Genomic DNA, 21,926 nt, shown 5'->3' on the forward strand with positions numbered 1-21,926 from the left:
TCATTCACGTAGGTAAAACTGGTCACAGTGCCCTGGAAACGCGCCAACTGTGATTTGTGGTTGTACCCAATAGCACCACACACCATAAGGCCTTCAGTTGGCGCTGTATGTCTTGTGCAAATGCAGTCAATGTGATGCCTCTCCCCCTGTCTGCGGCGAACCAAACTGCGGCCATCATTTTCAAACAGAACCTGGATTCGTCCGAAAACACTATCTGCTGCCATTCCTGTCCCCAGTTTCATCATTCCATACACCAATGCAGTCTAGCATGTTTATGGACATTGGTCAAAGGTAGGCGGAGAAGTAGACGATGCACCGGTAACCCATACCGTAATAAACGGCGACGGACTGCCACTCCTGATAGTGTACGATGTGTTACACTGTTCCACTGTTGCACCAGAGCTGAGGAGGAAGCAGATCTGTCCTGCAATGCCATGCGGATGAGGTGTCGATCTTCTCGTAGGGTGGTCTTGATGGTGCGACCAGACCCATCTCGTCGTGTTCTACGGCCTTCTGTGAACCATTCTGTACACACCCGTTTCACTGCCGCCACACTTTGTCCCACACGAGCAACAATTTCTCGGGTGGATGCATCACGTTCCCTCAGGCCAATAATGCGCCCGCTTTCAAACTCGCTCATTTGAAAGTACGGTTCTCGCATAAGTCTGCGAAATCCTGCACGTCTGATCAAGTCACACTGATCCATTGCATTCGGTTTATAGCGGAAACGAGAGCCGCAGGCACATTTTACCAGTCGGTGGTGGTGCGCCGAGATATCGATGTGGAATTTGAACCTGAGGGCCGACATGGTTCAAATGCTAATCATTTCTGCAGAACATAATAATGCATATGTCCTGTGAATATGAACTTTCTATCTCTAGTCTTTCAAGCTGTTCTGGTTTTAATGATCAGGAGTGTATAAGGAAAGATCTTCATTTGGATAATGACATAAATGTGATTGTAAATAAAGGTTAAAAATCTCTGCACATGGTTATGAGGGTATTTAGGGGTTGTTGTAAGGATGTAAAGGAGAGAACATTTAAGTCTCTGGTGAAACCCCAACTAGAGTATGGTTCCAGTGTATGGGACCGTCACAAGGATTACTTGATTCAAGAACTGGAAAAATCCAACAAGGAAAAAAAAAGCAGCTCGATTTGTTCTGAGTAATTTTTGACAAAGGAGTAGTGTTACGAAAATTTTGGAAACTTTGGGCTGAGAAGACTTGGTAGTAAGGAGACGAGCTACTCGACTAAGCGGTATGTTCAGAGCTGTCTGCGGAGAGATGGTGTGGAATGACATTAGTAAACGAACAAGGTTGAGTGATGTTTTGTTAAAAAGAACGCTCACAATATGAAGATACGTTTGGAATTCAAGAGGGCAAATTCGGGTAAATATTTTCATTTTTAGGAAGGGGAGTTTGGGATTGGAAAAAGTGACCAAAATTTGATGCATTTGCAACTTCTTTGAAATTATTTGGGAAAAGACTAGGTATACAAATAATAGGGAACCTGCCACCTGGGTGACTGCCATAAATGCGGATCAGTGGTGATTGATTGATTGATTGATTGGAAAGAAGAATCTGCAAGATATGCTGAGGCACTTGAAGAACGACCATCGCAGTTTCTATTTAAACCCTAAAAACCAGTGGCGAAGTGTGCTAGTACCCACTGTTACCACTGGTAACAGTTTGAAAATATAAAATCTATTACCCTTTAATATTAATATTTAATATATTTGTTTCTTCACCGTGACGTGTCGCGAGAATTCTATTTCAGTAGACAGCCACCGTCAAAGTTGAGAGAGAGGCTGTTACCAACTCCAGGCAGTGGATACGCGTTGAATCTCTTCTAATAGCTAGGCGAGTATTACTGCGCCTGCGCCAAGCAAAGCCCTTCTCCCCCCCCCCCCCCCCCCGATACTGACAAGTACCGTCGTACGTTCTCTCGTCATGTTACCACAACGCAAAGTGGTAACGATACTTAAAACGTTGGTGCTGAGCAGTTCTGTCCTTTCTTTCCGCTGCGCTCAATATTACACTGTTATAATTTGTGTTAATTATTGTTTTCGATATAATACGACGTGACTTTTCTTATTAAAGTGTGAATTTGTATTTCATTCGTATTAGGTAAAGATAGCATATAGTACTGCACAACTTATTAAGCGTTAAAGTGAGTGTTGTCACTTCCACCTCGAAAATAAGTGTGTTGGTGGGCCCAGAATGCTCATGTTTAATAGAAAGTTTAATTAACACACCAATTTCCTTATGAAACTTTGAAGATAAATGAAAACATAGTTGAATAAGTTAGACTCGCGTCTCCTCTTAAGAATTTAATAAAGGAGTCGAAAAGAATAGTACGATATTTTCATGACTCGTGGTACAGAGATCTGCACTGGTTATTTGGTTATGCAAAAATGAATAAACTGTTGGCCATGTGTTCATTTTTCTCAGGAATGAATGCTTTGAAAAACGATAATTTGGAGAATTTATGTAGTTTCAGGGTTTTAAAGAAACGACATGAGGCGTCTCAAGCACAAATGAACACTGTTGCCGATGTGATCCAGTTCGGAAGGTCCAGAATAGAGTACAGCTTACAGAAAGAAGGTGCGAGTGACAATATAGTCTCAAGGAGGAGTGTGGTAATACTTTTCAGAACGTCACGCGTCGCCACTGCTAAATACAACGTAATGCACTCACAATCGTTGCAAATAAACCTGCGTTCATTCAAGTTTTATATTTAAAGCAACATTATTTTCAGAGAATCAATTAGTCTACAAGCAGTTTGAAAAATGCTAACAAAAACATTTGTTTAATTTTCTTGCTTGTATTTACTTGTGTGGACGTGAATGAGAGCGGGACTTAAACACTGTGTCGGATGTATGAAACAAAAGTCTGTACTGCCTCATATCGTATAACCACACTTTGCAGATAATAATCAACTTCGTTGCCGTTTTTCTATATACACACGAAATGTAGCAAACACGTTTGTTCGTTATAATTACAATGTGTTGTCCGACTCGTTGGCTGAACGGTCAGCATCCTGGCCTTCGGTTCAGAGGGTCCCGGGTTCGATTCCCGGCCGGGTCGGGGATTTTAACCTTAATTGGTTAATTCCAATGGCACGGGGGCTGGGTGTATGTGTTGTCTTCATCATCATCTCATCCTCATCACGACGCGGAGGTCGCCTACGGGAGTCAAATAGAAAGACCTGCACCTGGCGAGCCGAACTTGTCCTCGGACACTCCCGGCACTAAAAGCCATACGCCATTTCATTACAAAGTGTTCATGGAACATATTAATATAATTGCTTCTTCTTCCTGGCCGTTTTCACATTCTGTTAGGGTCTGCACTGGATTTGTATTTGGTCCAGTTTTACTGCCGGATGCCCTTCCTGACGCTAAGCCTCTCTGGAGGGATGTATTCACTATTGCTTGTTTCTGTGGTAGTTTGCAGTATGGAATGTTGTATGCAGATGAAGAGAAGTTTATTAAGACGAGCACAAGCATTCAGTCCCCGAACCGTAAGGAGTTGACCTTACGCAGTTAAAATCCGCGGCCCGGTCCGATGCCATCTGATCCGAAGGCCAGTACGCTGACCATTCATACAAGGAGCCTGAATACTAAAATAGTGTTTGCAAATCAGACATCAATAATCTACTTAGCCTGTATTCATATATACTATGGTCGTCTGACGGGAAGTAGCGTGGATGCGAGGGGTAAACATGGCCGCCGCGCGTGCGCCTATCTCAAGTCTCAAGGCCTGACAATAAACATCTATTCCACCCGTGGTGACTCTTGCGAACTGAAGTGCTGTTGTGAACTTTAAAAGTGGTAGTGCATTTGTGCCTTAGTTACACATTTACTGTAAGTACCGGTACTGCGTAACGAACAGTTTAATTATGAATCTCCATCGATTCAGAGAGCTCACATTGTCTGTCGCGACTGCAAATTCACGTTTCATGTCCGGAAAAAGGTGAAATCTGGTGTTTATGCATTATTCTGTAAATATTGACTTGGCCCTCAACGGGCGACTTAAACGCACTCTGCAGTGTGATTGCAGTAGTTCCAGACCTGTAGCTTAGTTCCTTTCCAACAGAACAAATATAGCCTAGGCCACCATAGCTCAATTGGTAGAGCAACCGACGCGGAATCGGAAGGTTGTGGGTTCGGATCCCACTGGTGTCCGGTCTGTACTTAACATCTCTTCAACACGTACTAAATGTGCGTAACACGACCTAATAGGTTGAAAGTCGGTTTCGATTATTCTGTAAGTCTTCAAACTTCAATTGAGTATGTTTTGACGTTGGAAGCACTGGTATTATTTAAAACTAATTCGGAAAGATGTGAAACATAAGGAACATGAACTATCGTTATCTTCCTGTTGCTAATGAGGCAACAAATATACTCACCGCTCGTAGGTACAGTCTTGACTGCCGTAGATTCCACACATCATATCCATGGCCTTTTTCCCTGTGGATGGCATCACGATGTCTCGACATGAGTTGTAACATCCTTCCAGGTAATCTTGTGTGAAGTAGACGTTGTATTCATAAACATACGACACGTTTCCTTCTGGAAAAGTAAAAAATGTCATTTAGCCTAATTCTTGAATGAAGTACCAGTACAGTATATGTCAGCAAAATAATGATGATAGCCAAGACTTTTCTCGTTGAAGTTACTGATTACCCGTGTCATAACTCCATGTTATGTAAAAGGAGCTACTGATAGCATGCATTCGACTATTATATTTGCTATTAACATCAACCTACACATGCATTTTAGAAACTCCTCAAACAATCATAATTTATATATAACATGAAATTCAACATTTACACCAGCTGAACCACATTATCAAATCAAATCAAATCAAATCAAAATCTATTTATTTGCAAATGAGGTGTCTACCTCGGTGGCAAATGGTACACTAAAATACATTATTGTCAAGCACTTAATTTTAAATTAACAGGAGACGAAGAAAATTTTCCTAGAATACAGTATTATACAATTTACGCTAATAATTTTTTCTATTAAACACACACATCATCCTTAATAAATTTATATTGTTTACAAAATTCTACTTATAATATCTTACAAACATAGTCAACTCATATACAGTACGGTATGTGAAATTACTTCTAATAATACTATACAACTGGTATTAAAATTAACACTGAATTTATTTACATATTTATATTTTACCCATTTTGGAACCTAAGTAGCATAACGACCTGCTGCGTCTTAACCAGAGCCCCTTTTGCCACCACTTTTCAGAGTTCCTGAAGGGCCTTCACAGCTACCGTAGCGGTCCCAGGGCCCTCGAAGTCACCACTGTACTTCACCCCTACAGGCAGTCCCCTACTTGGGCTGTCCAAACTCCTTAGACCAGGGGATGGAATTAATTTAATCACACACATTTATTATTTACAATATCCTGCACTGGTCGAATGCCCTCTAACATTTAATTTATTATCTCTGTTGTTGTTTATTCTCTTCTTGAATATCTGTACAGATTTTGGAAAAGGATCAAACACTACCCCTGGTAAACTGTTCCACTCCTTCACGCCCTTCCCAATGAAAGAAAATTTACCCCAATCGCTTCTGCTAAAATTCCTTCTAATTTTGTACTTGTGGTCAGTTCTACCAATATAATTATTTTCCAACCGAAGCCTCTCACGGATATCTCCCCATGCTTCTTCTCCTGTATAGGCTCTATATAATCCTATAAGTCTAGTTTTCTCCCTTCTCTTACTTAAAGTTTCCCACCCAAGTTCCTTTAACATTTCTGATACACTACTCTTTCTCCTGAAATCCCCTGTTACAAACCTTGCTGCTTTCCTCTGCACACCATCTAGTTCTTTTATTAGGTATTCTTGGTGAGGATCCCAAACACTGTTTGCATATTCCAATAATGGACGAACCATACTTAAGTAACTTTTTTCTTTTAATTCTTTGTTGCATCCTTTAAGTAGTCTCATTATGACATGTAACGATCTGTATTACGACAACCAGCTAATATCTAGAGCAGAAGTACTCAGCTGGGCGCCCGATGAGGCTGGCCCAGTGCGGCCGGGCTGGAGTGACGTAGATGTGGGCAGCTTACGTAGCAAGCATACGTCACAGTGAAGCGAGAGAGCGAACACACTTAGTAGGTAAGTGGAGCAGTGACGTTCGATTGTGGCCTCGAAGATCTCCTCCACTACTCAGCCAAACATTTACTGGGGTACAGTATTTATTAAAAAATACTATAATCGCAAGAAAACCGATCTTTTCAAGATTTTCCAGTTTGATTTACACTGCGCTCGATATAAACCGTCATACAGTAGTTTATTTTCTTATAATTAAATCAATGACGTGTTCTGAGTCCAAGACATGGGCTACCACTAGACTTAGGTTACCCCTTTTCGATGGTTGATTTTGTGAATGTCAAGCCTTTTAAGAGTTTTCAGCTGCAGCCAATAGCCAACGGAGTAGCCTGTTGTGTTGTCAAGGCTGCTTCACTAGCTACTGTCCTGGCCTCTGCTACTGTCAATACTCAACACCTGATCAGTGGAGATGGTAGCCTAAGGTTTAGCAAATTAAAGTCCGGCTTTGTGGCTAAATGAATAGAATACGTGCCTTTGGTCCGATGACCCAGATTTGGTTCTCAGAATCGACCCCCTCGTACTGTTAATTCCCCTGGCTTGGGTAGTGGGTGTTTATGACGTCTTAGCCATTCATTTCACCCTCATTAGGTTACCACCAAACCTACACAGATGCCACGCACCATTATTGTTGTTATTAAATGCAAATGTTGAATTTTATAGCATTACGAAAGGTTGTGCGCATCGTTTACTGGTTTATTAGCTTCCTCGGGAGATCAGCGGTGGTGTCCGACCCATGATCATGGGTTCGATCGGGTCTCTTAGACGGTAACGCCGTCTCTCAGGCCGGAAGATTTCTTACAGTGAAGGAGATGCTCAGAGAAGGTGAGGGAGTTGGCGGCCGTGGCCTATACGAGGAACTGTCCCGGCATTCGCCTTAGTGAAGGAGAATGGAAAATGACGGTAAACTATTCTCAGGACAGCCGACGATTGGGGCCAGCCGTGAGGTCAAGCCCTGACCCGTCCCCGAATGCAGAGCTGTTGGACCACGGACCAGCCGTGGCCACTTATGGACCGAGATGCACTCTGCATTTACCGACCGTAAAACACCTATTCGCCGGCCCCGTGTTGTAGGGATAGCGTGCTTGCCTCTTACCCGGAGGCTCCGGGTTCGATTCCTGGCCAGGTCAGGGATTTTTACCGGGGCCTGAGGGCTGGTTCGAGGTCCACTCAGCCTACGTGATTAGAATTGAGGAGCTATCTGACGGTGAGATAGCGGCCCCGGTCTAGAAAGCCAAGAATAACGGCAGAGAAGATTCGTCGTGCTGACCACACGACACCTCGCAATCTGCAGGCCTTCGGGCTGAGCAGCGGTCGCTTGGTAGGCCAAGGCCCTTCAAGGGCTGTAGTGCCATGGGGTTTGGTTTGGTTTGGTTTTTAAAACACCTATTCGTTACATGTAATTCAATTCCTTGCCAACTCTATCCATATATCGCAACATTTTGTGAAAGAAAGGCTTTTACGCACTTGTTCGCGTCATAATTTTCTTCAGTGTTTACTATTTAATTCTTGTTGTAGTGTGTACCTATAGAACTCACTCAGATGAATCGAATGACGCCTCGTATGACGTGCTACCACAACGCACTCCACAGCTATACGAACTGTTAGCCGCGCGGCACGATGAGTTTAGAAGCTCAAGGTGGCGGCGCTGTGGCACCACACGATGACCACCTGTTGCTAGGTACATTTGTTCTTCCTCTTTAAAGTGAAACACAGGACACTGCAGTCGCATGTGTTGTCTAGAAATTACTTCGTATTTAAAACTTCCAGGTTTATGGAACTCTCACCGACCCAAGTACTACAGACGTATTCTACGTCAAAATCCTATTACCTTACAGTGATGATCAAATCATATTATTTTCGAAGCGTTTTTCCGATTTTCGTGAAATACAATTCTACAATGATTTCATTTTCCGTGGTTCCTCGGTACTTGCAAAACGTAGAACAACTGTACTTTTACTGCTTCTTGATTACTTGCTTGGTTTGGCTATAGAAAGTTATTTGTTTTTCTAGTCCTTCGGTAGACATAATAGGTTTTGCAACAACAGAGCTCAGATGATCCCAAAGATGTTCATTTGGGTTCATGTCCGGTAAATTAGGTGGCCAAGAAAAGTACTTTGTAGTCTTGGTTGTACTCTTCCAAACACCGTCGGTGATTTAGTTGTATGACAAGACGTACTGTCTTTATGGAAGATCTCACACTCCCCAGGGAAGAGTACCGTGTATATGGATGTAGGATGGATTCGTAGACAATTGGATCAAAAGTGTCTTCCGCATAAATTAATGGTCTCAGAGAATGCTAGGAAAATATTCTTCAAACCATAACGCTGTCTGTATTCTTCCAGCAACTATTGCGAGATGTTTGTTCTCTGCTTTTTTCCGGCTGATACGTCAATGTCCATCTATTCGATGGAGCATAACATGGGGATTCATCGGAGAATTAGACCTCCACCAATCAATAGAGGCCCAATTCAGATTCTAACGTGCATATTAAAGCTTTTTCCACCGATGCACTTTCGTTAACACAGCTGCAGAGATCTGTTTGCTTTAGAATCCCAAAACAATGAATTGTCGTTTAAACACACGTCTGGTAGCTCCCTAGTTCATTTTGAAGATGAACTGCTTCACTGGTGCCTTTCGACAGACCTCAAACACATTCGTAGTCGACGCTTACCTCTCACATCAATGGCACATGGTTATCCGCAATTTGCAGTTTACACTTTCACCTCTGCAGCACGCGAACCGTTCACAAACTGCACTATTTCAGGAATACTGGCACCCTTGGTCTGAAAGATGGTTACGCCGAAAACCTTAGATGTGTTATTGCGACGTTAAACCCCACCACGAAAAATGGTTAGCATTCCTACGTGCAACTAGGACAGTAATAAATGATAAGTGAACAGTCAGCTTATATAGCATACCATGGTCGGTGGATGCAGAATGGGTCTCAGGGCTCTCGGTCCACAAGTGGCCACGGCTGGTTCATGGTCCAATAGCTCTGCACTCCGACCGGCCAACCGAGCGGGTACTAACGTAGCACTACGCCTCTCCATTCAGGAGACGGCTGGCCCCGACCGTCGGCTGTCCTGAGAATGGCTTTCCGTGGGTTTCCATTCTCCTGCACTAAGGCGAATGCCGGGACAGTTCCTACTATAGGCCACGGCCGCCAACCTTCTCCGTGCATCTCCTTCGCCGTAACAAATCTCACACCTGAGAGACGGCGTTACCGTCTAAGAGGCCCGCCTCCCCCTTCAGGGTAGGAATGAAAACATTTTAGTAGTAGTAGTAGTAGTAGTAGTAGTAGTAGTAGTAGTTGTATAGCATAGACTCCACGCCATCACCAACTCAGCACTTGGATGTATTTTCTGGGCTACACGATGCCGACGTCAAATTTAGGAGGTAGTCATCCACACAATTCCAAAAAAAAAAAGTACAGTTCAGTTATTATGAGTTTCGACTTGACGTTTGAGCGCTGCCTTTTGGCGGAGGGTAAGTGAATTAATCGACAGCCAATCATAGGCAGCCGATCGCTCCGAAAGAGCGCGTTAAACTCGAGTTCCGGTTAGCAGTGTTGTCGTCCTGTTGTTTACGGTAACCACGTGCTATCAGCTGTGTGTCGTATTGAGCTCCGTTCTTTTCGCGGTCTTTGTGTGTCTTTGTGCTAGGCTGTTGTTCGTTTATATTTCGTAGTGTAGAGTTTATAAAAGTATTGTTTATTTTTTTAATAGTATAGCGCGTTATATTGTAGTGAATAGTGTGTAAAAAGTGATCTAGTTTATATATTAGCTTAGTTTAATATTTCGTTCACCGGGCGAGTTGGCCGTGCGCGTAGAGGCGCGCGGCTGTGAGCTTGCATCCGGGAGATAGTAGGTTCGAATCCCACTATCGGCAGCCCAGAAAATGGTTTTCCGTGGTTTCCCATTTTCACACCAGGCAAATGCTGGGGCTGTACCTTAATTAAGGCCACGGCCGCTTCCTTCCAACTCCTAAGCCTTTCCTATCCCATCGTCGCCATAAGACCTATCTGTGTCGGTGCGACGTAAAGCCCCTAGCAAAAAAAAAAAAAAAATATTTCGTTCGGTAGTTATCATCATCATCATCATCTGTTTACCCTCCAGGGTCGGTTTTTCCCTCGGACTCAGCGAGGGATCCCACCTCTACCGCCTCAAGGGCAGTGTCCTGGAGCTTCAGACTCTCGGTCGGGGGATACAACTGGGGAGTATGACCAGTACCTCGCCCAGGCGGCCTCACCTGCTATGCTGAACAGGGGCCTTGTAGGGGGATGGGAAGATTGGAGGGGATTGGCAAGGATGAGGGAAGGAAGCGGCCGTGGCCTTAAGTTAGGTACCATCCCGGCATTCGCCTGGAGGTGAAGTGGGAAACCACGGAAAACCACTTCGAGGATGGCTGAGGTGGGAATCGAACCCACCTCTACTCAGTTGACCTCCCGAGGCTGAGTGGACCCCGTTCCAGCCCTCGTACCACTTTTCAAATTTCGTGGCAGAGCCGGGAATCGAACCCGGACCTCCGGGGGTGGCAGCTAATAACGCTAACCACTACACCACAGAGGCGGCTTCGGTAGTTATATTGTAGGTTAATTTTAGGCCCGTGTGTGAATTTGATATTCTGTCATGTCATGTGAATTATGTATGTTGCTACAAAGAATAATTGATTATAGACATATTCCAGTATATATATTTCCGTTCGTGTTGTGTATCGTAAATCAGCTGTTTGAATTCGTAGCAGTTTGGCACCACAGTCTGACTTCCGGTTAACTGTCAAGTCGAAACTCATAAAAACGGAACTATAATTATAATACTGAATTGAGAAGCTTATTTCAGTGCCTTCAGCACTGGTGAGGTAAAAACCGTGTTTCTGCAGGCCGCGAACCTGTGGCGGGTAATGGTTAAAAAAAAGTTGCAGATCAGGAACGTAAGTAATGTTATTTGCTCACCGTCCGGCTGCGTGGGTGGACAATCACCATATTGGCCCAACTTCGAACACCATCCGAGCAGAGGATTTTAACTGCGTATGTTTAATTCCGGGGACTTACACTCCTCTTCATCTACATACAACACGACCACCAGAGAAATAAGCGTAGTAGTGAACACATCCCTCCACGTAGGATTGGTTTCAGAAAGGGCATCTGGCCGTAAAACTGGACCAAAGTGCCGACCTGCAATACAATGAAGAAAAAGAGGCCAGGAAGAAGAATGATATGTGTTCAAAGTCCCTTCACTGGCTACAGATTTGAACACTTTTAAAAGCCACCGAACCTTATCTTGGGAATAGGACAACTATACGACTGAGATTGACAGTGAGAACAGACAGGACTGTTTAGAGTGTGTGGTCTCGTCGCGAAGCTGGTACGGATTTGACCGCTACAGCATAAGGAAGTCCCGATCAATCTATGGTGAGATAAAGTGCTTAAAGTTCCTTCCGATATGGACTAGTGTTGCTTTTATCGACTAGCATGTGTCTAACATTTGGTTTTGGCGATAGGGAAGTAATAATAATAATAATAATAATAATAATAATAATAATAATAATAATAATAATAATAATAATAATAATAATAATAATGGCTTTACGTCCCACTAACTAATTGTTCTGTTTTCGGAGACGCCGAAGTGCCGGAATTTAATCCCGCGCAGTAAATCTACCGACACGAGGCTGACGTATCTGGGACCTTCGAACACCACCGGACTAAGCCAGGATCGAACCTGCCAAGCTGGGGTCAGAAGGCCAGCGCTTCAACCCTTTGAGCCACTCTGCTCGGCATAGGGAAGTGACACTGGCTCATTGATTGAGTGTTCAGCGTAGAGCCCTTCGGTTTAGAGGGTGCTCGCTTCGTTTCCCGTACAATTACAACTACTAACCATTGCGCTTCTTGAGTTATAGAATGCTATTCCTGAGCCTACCGCTTTTCTCCCCCACAACTTGGTGGGGTCGCGGGTGGGAAACTGTGTCCTACAAGTGTTTTACGGACGGATATTCTACCTGACGCTGACTCTATCTGGAGGAATTTATTCACTCTTGCGTGTTTCTGCAGTGGTTGGGAGTGTGGTGTGTTGTGTGAATTTGAAAAGTAGTGCGCTGGGACAAACACGAATACCCATTCCCCGAGTGGAATTAACCAGACGGGATTAAAATCCTTGATCCGGCCGGGAAGCGAACCCAAGACCTTCTGAACCGAAGGTTCTCAACGTTGCAACATGCAATCTCTACATATACAAAACTCAAACGTTTGTCTGTATGTATGCATTGGTGTCCAGTTATAACTCACGAACCGCTGGATGTTTTTTCTTTTTTAATGAGGCTTTCGCTGTTACCTACACGATTTCCAGAAGAAGGTTTACGTATATAAACTATTGAACTGTGGAAAAAGAAAAAGACGAGTAATGATTTCTGCGAAACAACTCGAAAATGAAGCTAAGTGACAACTATATCGACCGGGCGAGTGACTGCGTGGTTTGGGTCACGGAGCTGTCAGCTTGCATTCGGGAGATAGTGGGTTCGAACCCCATTGTCGGCAGTTCTGAAGATGGTTTTCCTTGGTTTCTAATTTTCTCATCGGGGCTGTTACGGCCGCAGTCGTCTCCTTCCAGCTCCTAGGCCTTTTCTATCCCATCGTCGCCAAAAGACCTATCTGTGTCGGTGCGGCGTAAAGCAAACTAAAAAAAGTCTATATCGGGTTACGCTGCATAAACCATTAAATATATTCACAAACTGTAGTCTATGCGTACGAATTGTAGAAAAAAAAATTTACTAAATCGTCCGGGAGGCCACATACCCACCTTTGGCCACAATTACAGTTTTATGTCTCTTAACAGTAGGAGTGTCCGCCTCTGTGGTGTAGTGGTTAGTGTGATTAGCTGCCACCCCTGGAGGCCTGGGTTCGATTCCCGGCTCTGCCACGAAGTTTGAAAAGTGATACGAGGGCTAGAACGGGGTCCACTCTGCCTCGCGAGGTCAGCTGAGTAGAGGGAGGTTCAGTTCCCTCCTCAGCCATCCTCGAAGTGGTTTTCCGTGGTTTTCTCACTTCTCCTCCAGGCAAATGCCGGGATGGTACCTAACTTAAGGCCACGGCCGCTTCGTTCCCTTTTCCTTGTCTATCCCTTCTAATCTTCCCGCCCCCCTCGCAAGGTCCCTGTTCAGCTTAGCAGGTGAGGCCACCTGGGCGAGGTACTGGTCTTCCTCCCCAGTTGTATACCCCGACCTGATGTCTCACGCTCCAGGACACTGTCCTTGAGGCGGTAGAGGTGAGATCCCTCGCTGAGTTCGAGGGAAAAACCAACGCTGGAGGGTAAGCAGATTAAGAAAGATAAGGTAAGGGTTATTCTGCCCGAAGGCAGGTCCGAACCTCCGTAGAGGTGGTTCTGAGCCGGAGTTTACGTGCGGTAGGGTGGCCAGTTCCTTTCGCTCCTCCATTCCCTTACCCCCCACCAACAGCGCGTGGCAACCCATCCAACTCCTGACAACGCCCAATGTTGCTTAACTTCGGAGATCTCACGGGATCCGGTGTTTCAACACGGCTACGGCCGTTGGCGATTAAGAAAGAAAGAATAATAAAAATAATAAACAAAATATAAAATACCGATAAAATCAATTGTAAACAATTTTAATGATTCCCCCAATAAAATTCTGCGTACGCTACTGCTCTGTCGAGCATCGCTGAAAAGTAGTGATAAGAATGCGCCTACATCGTTATCATTAGTGTATGTTGAGGGTATATTCTCTATCGAAGATCATCATCATCATCATCATCATCATCATCATCATCATCATCATCATCATCAGGATGTTATGCTTACAGAAGACGAAGAAAGTGTAGCTGACTAAACCTCTCTTGCTACTGAACACATGGGACAAGTTAAAATGAGAGTCCACACTCGCTGAAATGAAAGATAAGTGGGGAAACCGGAGTACCCGGAAAAAAAACCCGTCCCGCTTCCGCTTTGTTCAGCGCAAATCTCACACGAAACGAACGGGATTTGAACCACGGAACTCAGCGATGAGAGGCCGGCGTTCTGCCAGCTGAGCCACGGAGGCACGCATCGCAAGGCAAAACTGCGAGATATAATCCTGCTCGCGTAGCTGCGAGTCCGATTGTGTGCAAGTTCCTTACCGCTCGCCATTGAGAGAGCTTATCATAAGAACATGCTTACTCTGCATGCCTAAGCATCCGATGACGTACATATCACCTGGCTTTTTGTCAACGTATGCAGCTATCGATGTGGACTTGCGTGGGATATGCTACCTTTTCGTATTACGATGTCAGGTGACGTGGCTCCGAGCAAGCGCTGTAACCGACACAACAAGCATCGAGGCGAAGATAGCCTAAGAAGAATTCTTTTTTACTTACTTTCTTAATCTGTTTACCCTCCAGGGTTGGTATTTCTCTCGGACTCAGCGAGGGATCCCATCTCTACTGCCTCAAGGGCAGTGTCCTGGAGCTTCAAACTCTGGGTCGGGGATACAACTGGGGAGGATGACCAGTACCTCGCCCAGGTGGCCTCACCTGCTATACTGAACAGGGGCCTTGCAGTGGGATGGGAAGACTGAAAGGGACAGACAAGGAAGAGGAAAGGAAGCGGCCGTGGCCTTAAGTTAGGTACCATCCCGGCATTTGTTTGCCTGGAGGAGAAGTGGAAAACCACGGAAAACCACTTCCAGGATGGCTGAGGTGGGAATCGAACCCAGCTCTACTCAGTTGACCTCCCGAGGCTGAGTGGACCCCTTACCAGCCCTCGTACCACTTTTCAAATTTCGTGTCAGAGCCGGGAATCGAACCCGGGCCTCCGGGGGTGGCAGCTAATCACACTAACCACTACATCACAGAGGCGGACCCTAAGAAGAATTCGATAGTCTAAATTCAATCACCGAGCTAGTGGCTGTACGGTTTGTTTGGGTCACGTTGCTGTCAGCTTGCACTCGGGAGATAGAGGCAGCGCTGAAAAATATTTTTCTGTGGTTTCTTAATTCACCCCAGGCTAATGCTGGGGCTGTACCTTAATTAATTAAAGCCACGACCGCTTCCTACCAACTCCTAGCCCTTTCCTACCCCGACGCGTCGTAAAACCGATTTGTATTTGAGGGACGTAAAAAATAGTATATAGAAACTAAAACGTGCAACAATCAATTTTTAGACATACTTAAAAGAATGGTACCGCCTCTGTGGTGTAGTGGTTAGCGTGATTAGCTGCCACCCCCGGAGGCCCGGGTTCGATTCCCGGCTCTGCCACGAAATTTGAAAAGTGGCACGAGGGCTGGAACGGGGTCCACTCAGCCTGGGGAGGTCAACTGAGTAGAGGTGGGTTCGATTCCCACCTCAGCCATCCTGGAAGTTGTTTTCCGTGGTTTCCCACTTCTCCTCCAGGCGAATGCCGGGATGGTACCTAACTTAAGGCCACGGCCGCTTCCTTCCCTCTTCCTTGCCCATCCCTTCCAATCTTCCCATCCCTCCACAAGGCCCCTGTTCAGCATAGCAGGTGAGGCCGCCTGGGCGAGGTACTGGTCATACTCCCCAGTTGTATCCCCCGACCAAGAGTCTGAAGCTCCAGGACACTGCCCTTGAGGCGGTAGAGGTGGGATCCCTCGCTAAGTCCGAGGGAAAAACCGAACCTGGAGGGTAAACAGATGATGATGATGATGATGATGATGACTTAAAAGAATGTATAATGTATCTTATTATAGACCATTTCATTACTTATTCCTAAGGTTATTCCTTTCCTCATCAGAAGAACTTTATTTTAGAAGAAGAAATCATCTCTAGGATAAAGAGTTTACGGGGTATGAATTTGTGTGTGTTAAGGGTAGAACATAAGCTGTAGCTTAAAAGAAACGAAACCGGGCGAGTTGGCCGTGCGCGTAGAGGCGCGCGGCTGTGAGCTTGCATCCGCGTGATAGTAGGTTCGAATCCCACTATCGGCAGCCCTGAAGATGGTTTTCCGTGGTTTCCCATTTTCACACCAGGCAAATGCTGGGGCTGTACCTTAATTAAGGCCACGGTCGCTTCCTCTCAACTCCTAGGCCCTTCCTATCCCATTATTATTATTTCGTTATCATGACATTTCTCGTTTTGATAGGCTATTTCTTTGCAATATTTTGTTATACTTTACCATTGGGCCATCTCCCAATTGCAATAACAGTATAGATGTATTGCACACATACTTTTCGGACATGTTTTCTAGGCCGAACAACCACAAAAGACCAGAATACCCTCAAAAAAGCACTGAGAGTGAACTCATGGAGACTAACGTCCCACACAATCCGGTCATATCTAAAGAAGACATTATTCAGGCAACACAGAAAATCAAGATAGACACCGCAAGCGGTCCTGACAACGTAATTGTCCGAGCTATTAAAAACAGCTCAATTTCAGAGATAATCGCAATCATCGCCACTAGAATGCTAACAACAGGGTTAGTACCACCGACTTTCAAGAAAGCCCGTACAATTCTACTTCATAAAGGAGGTGACGTAAATGATTCCAGTAACTGGCGTCCAATTACTATCTGCTCAGTTATTGGATGAGCCATCGAGAAAGTTCTTGATAAACAGCTTCGGAACTACATTGTGTTTCATGACAATCGAAGGGGTTTCACCAATACACCAGGTACTTACATAAATACCTCAATTTTGGAAGTCGCTTTACAGCACACTAGGCAAGAAAAGAACGATGCATGCATTATATTTCTCGACGTTCGCAAAGCTTTCGATAACGTCGGACATGCGCACCTGCAGAGCACACTGGAGTCGGTCGGAGTGCCCGAAAAACTGACGAGACTGGTAATTGCTCTACAAGAGGAAACGTTAACACATATACAGACACGAAAACAGGGAACAAAACCCATCAAAATTAATCGCGGTATGCTTCAAGGCTCCCCTTTGTCACCGGCATTATTTAACATCGCTACCAATCATATTGTGGAAGGACTATCTGAAGATTATTTAGCAGGGAATTACGGTTACTCGATTGCAAACGAGGAGCCTAACCTCACAATAATGTGTTTCGCCGACGATACGGTAATATTTGGGAAAAACACTGAATCTGCTGCCGAACTAGCCAGGATCGCCATAGAAAGATTTAAGAAACTCGGCCTGGACATCAGCGCTTCAAAATCAGCCTGTCTTTCTATCAAGAAAGGTTGGCTAACGGAGGAGAATATCATCATTAATGACGACTGTGAAATTAAATCACAGTGCAACGGAAGTGCGATTCGTTACTTAGGTGTGAATTTCATCAATGAACTTAAACTGGATCCACAAGCCGTACTCGACAAGACGCGAAACAAGATTGACACCCTTGTTAGCTCACCAATGCTGCAATCTGACCAGAAATTTGCAATTTTAAATAGTTCAATATCACCTACTCTTATTTACCCACTCCAAGTTACTCCCCTAAACAAGATACCTCAAACTTTTCTATCAGATGCGGATAAAATATTAAAGAGTGGAACTAAAGAAATATTACAACTACCAGCAGACGTTCCGGATCACATGGTGTACACCGAAAGGAAGTATAAAGGCCTCGGTTTGGTTCGCACCACTTGGGAAGCCAAACTACAGCATATTAACATCTGTAATAAATTATCGCTTGCAAATAATGGCTACATTAATGCAACTAGGAACTTGGAACAAGAACGTACAATTTGTTTGAAAGATCTAGGCATAGAAATAAATGATCGAGTTATGTCCAAAAGTAGCCATCTTCCCAATGTAAGGAAGGTCCAACAGATACTACGAGACAGAGAAGTTCAGTCATGGACGAATTTGCCGCACAAAGGAAAGGGCGTCGGACTCTTCCAGGAATACACGCCAGGTTACAACTGAATAAGATATCACCGAGGCTTATCCTGTGCGGAATGGAGAGAGAGGCCATCAAGATGACAGCGAACGTGTGCGCCGTTCGCTCCGTGCCAGGAAGGTCCCAGGACAACACCCTCTGTCGGCGTTGCCACAGAGAGCACGAAACTCTTGCCCATGTCCTGGGAGCCTGCCCTCACGGGGAGGTATTGAGAAATTCCCGCTATCATACAATACGACACATGATTGCGACCTCGCTCAGGGATCACGGTTTCACGGTGCACGAAGAGGTCTCTGGCCTAGCTACCGACGGGAGTAACAGGCGTATTGACATGATAGCATTTCAACCAGCTAGCAAGCAAGGACTAAGATTCCACAATACGCTTCGAGTCGCACGTTAGCCAGGCCGAAGAGGTGGACGCCGAAAAGAAGTCAATTTACCAGCCAACTGTAAACTACTATAAAGATAAATATCACCTAGAGGCACAATCCCTAAATTTCTTGTACAGCTATGGGATTCTCTCGGTCTCAGCCGGACACGACTTCACGACATCGATATCGCCGCAATACGAGGTTCAGTGACCATACTCCGCAATCATCTATATAACACTTGAAGAACCATATTGCAAATCTATTCCTGAGCCTTGTGGTGATTATTTCTACCTGGCACACTAGCAAACTCAACAATAACTTAGTAGAGACTATACTGTGCAGTCGACATGCTTTGTCCTTGTGGCAGCCTCCGCGTGGGGGAAGTTGTAATAATAACAAATAACTATAGATCTTTTTATGTAAATGATTTGTAAATACAGTTTAGAGAAAACAACCCCATAAATGTAGGCGTAGCAGGCTGGAGTTGGTTTAAATGTCCACCATCTCCAATCACATGGAAGTATTCATAACTTGGTCAATTTTATATCTGTTAAGTCTTTAGCCCGAAGGCTGGATGGATCCTCAAATAGCATTACAAAGGTTACACGGTTATAAGTAGGGCTCGGATTCGAGCATATTAGCATATTTTTTCCTGAATAGTACACATTGAAAGAAGCCTTTCAGTGGTATTTTCATCTCTGGGACCAACAGAATTTTATCGAGCATATAAATGCATAAAACCGCGGTTTTCAGAATAGAAGCATATAAATGCATATTCTTGTTGTTGTTTTTTGTCTAAATAGTTTGTTTTTCTTCGAATTCCTCCCCGAATTCGGCCCCTGACCATCCTTAAGGTTCTAAAACAGAAATAATATTGAAAAGCCTATCTGGTGCGAATAATAGAACCGCAGGTTTTTAACCTTTAGTGAGGTCATTCACACACCCTGATTGGCCTCTGCCTATTAGAGTGCGACTCGTCAGATAAGCTCCGGAAGCCCCAAGCATCCTTTCACTTTGAAATGTGAGGTATTTTAGTGGTGTGCCTATTTTGGGAACCAGTATTGTTTAGGTGGCTTTTCCATGAAGTGGTGGAAGATCCGACCCGGTCAAGTGAAGTTTCTGCTTTCTACTCTCAGTTCGTAATCGTATCCGTACGTACCTATCGAGTTCTTGTGATTTCTAAGTACGCGATGCCTAAAGTTAAGGAATCTCTGAGTGTTTTACTCCGACGATGTACAAAGGAAGACCCTGACTCGTTTTCTACTGACGGGAAAATTCTTTTCCGCAAAATATGCGAAAAAGAGGTAAGTTCTTATTGACATTTTCACATCTACGTTCTTAAAGATATTACTGGTCAAACAGTTGAAATTTTAAGTAAGCCGTTATGTGCAGCATACGGTGCGTACCTACTAGGTAAGTAGAGAGAATGCTAAGAATTCGGAGCGTAGACCCGTTAGATCTTCAGATTTTACATTTCCGAGACGGAAATTGACGTTTGGATTTGCTGGTTTTTCATGGGATCGTTGAAAGGGTGCTCGTATTTCTACTGCAATATTTAAAAATAATTTCATAGTCCACAATGCTTTATTTTTGTTTATTCAATGTATTTTTTCTCACTTAAGCGTACCTACCTATTTATTTCCAGATCAAGATTTCGAAGGGTTTTCAATTTTCCCAACATAAAGCCACAAGTGGACACTCAGAAAAAGTCGAAGAATTTAAAAAAAGGAAATCGAAGAAACAAGCGCTGATACAACCTTTGTTCAATCAGCAACAGCACTCGGACGAGTTCTCTTCCATAATTTGTAGGGCGTTTTTAAGCGCCAACATACCCCTCTACAAGGTCGAACATGCTGAGATTAGAGCTCTCTTCAAGGACTTTGCAGGAAGAGAGTTGCCTCATGAGTCGACCCTACGTAAAAATTACGTTTCTTCAGAGTATGAAAAGGTATGAATTCATGCACGATTGCCGTATTCCGCATTCTCGTTTAAACAATATAGAAGTAATTTTAACACGGATCTGGCTCTGTCGTAATGAAGGTAATCTCTCGACAATACTTTCATCCCACGGAGAATATTCATTGATACTTTCTTCACTAGACTCTACACAAAATCAGGGACGATATCGGGAGCCACCCAATTTGGTTATCTATCGACGAGACCACAGACAGTTGTGGAAGATAAATGGCCAACGTTAATGTTGTAAAACTCAGTCCCAGTGAACCGGGGAAGGACCACCTAATTCTGTGCAGGGAGCTAGATGTGACAAACCATGGTACCATTGTGCGAACAGTGCAAGCAGCTCTGCGTAAGTATATTTTTGTTAGTTTATTTTTCGAGCGTTTTGCCAAAGAAGAATAAGTACAGTCTGGCTATAATTTCAATGCATTCTACGTATGCTCAGTGAAGACTCTGATAGTTAAATATCTCTTACAGTCGTACGACATGTCAGAATCCCAATAACTGAACGGTTCACCCTTCATTTTGTGCATTCCTGTTTCAGGCTTGCTGTGGCCAACCTTTTTCGATGAGGAGGTAAACAAAGTACTCGCATTGCTGACTGATGCTGCTCCCTACATGATTAAGGCTGGGAAGAGCCTCAAGCTTCTCTACCCGAAGATGTTACATGTTACTTGTCTTGCCCATGCAATGCACAGACTTGCTGAGGAGCTGCGCGAAAAATCGTCCAACGTCAACAGTCATTTCCTCAGTGAAGAAAATTTTCGCCAAGGCTCCTTCTCGCGTCCGTGCCTTCAAGACGATACATCCAGAGCTCCCTTTACCTCCCGAGCCCATACTGACGCGATGGGGAACTTGGATCTTGGCTGCCTTGTATTACGCTGAAAATCATAGGGCAATTGAAGAGGTAAAACTATTTGAAATGTTTAAAATCTTCTCATTTACGAGGTTTTCTCTATCATTCTTTTCATACCTTTTATCTTCACTCCATCATACGACGCCTAATTTTGTAATATTCAGTTATTCCCCTCGGCTAATGTTTTTCATTTATATTTTTTCCAGGTGATCAATACTTTTGATGAGCCAGACAACAAGTACATCGCGAAAGCTAAGGCTGCTTTTAAAATGAAGAGCGTGATGCCATCCTTGACTTTCATAAAAGCCTACATGAGCGTCATTCCTGACGCCATCCTAAAGTTGGAATCACGAGGGGTGGAGTTGGTTGAAGTGGTCGCTACAATACAAGGAGTCATCCAAGAAGCCGACTCGTGGCCCGGAGAGACTGGGAAAACCGTGAAACAAAAATTGGAGTTCGTGCTGGCTCGAAATCCCGGTTGGAGTGCAGCGTTGGACTTGGAGAGGATGCTGCGTGGCGAGTCTGCACCGTCAGAGGATTTTCCGAACTACTCTGCACAAGAAGCAGCATAATTCAAGTATTTACCTCTCGTGTCAGTTGACGTCGAAAGATCGTTCTCATCATTGAAACTTTTATTGACTGATTTAAGAAAATTATTCAAAACTGAAAACATAGAAAACATTCTTTTTGTACAGAGCAATGCAGATCTACTTCATTAACTCGCCTAATTCTGAACATCTTGTAAATGAACTTTTAAACTGTAACTTTTATAAGAAAACTTCTCATATATATAC

At 44.2% G+C, this 21,926-nt stretch overlaps 1 protein-coding gene across 2 annotated transcripts in view; it reads right to left on the minus strand.

Moving 5' to 3' along the window:
* The window catches only part of LOC136858195 (NPC intracellular cholesterol transporter 1 homolog 1b), a 212,824-nt gene that overhangs the window by 149,122 nt on the left and 41,776 nt on the right, over positions 1-21,926 (minus strand). For both annotated transcript variants that reach the window (XM_068225409.1, XM_068225411.1), the window contains exon 5: positions 4,407-4,569. In XM_068225409.1, coding sequence (XP_068081510.1) covers positions 4,407-4,569 — 163 coding nt within the window. The remainder of the gene's footprint in view (positions 1-4,406; positions 4,570-21,926) is intronic.

Source organism: Anabrus simplex, chromosome 1, assembly GCF_040414725.1.
Source record: "Anabrus simplex isolate iqAnaSimp1 chromosome 1, ASM4041472v1, whole genome shotgun sequence".
NCBI lineage: Eukaryota > Metazoa > Arthropoda > Insecta > Orthoptera > Tettigoniidae > Anabrus > Anabrus simplex.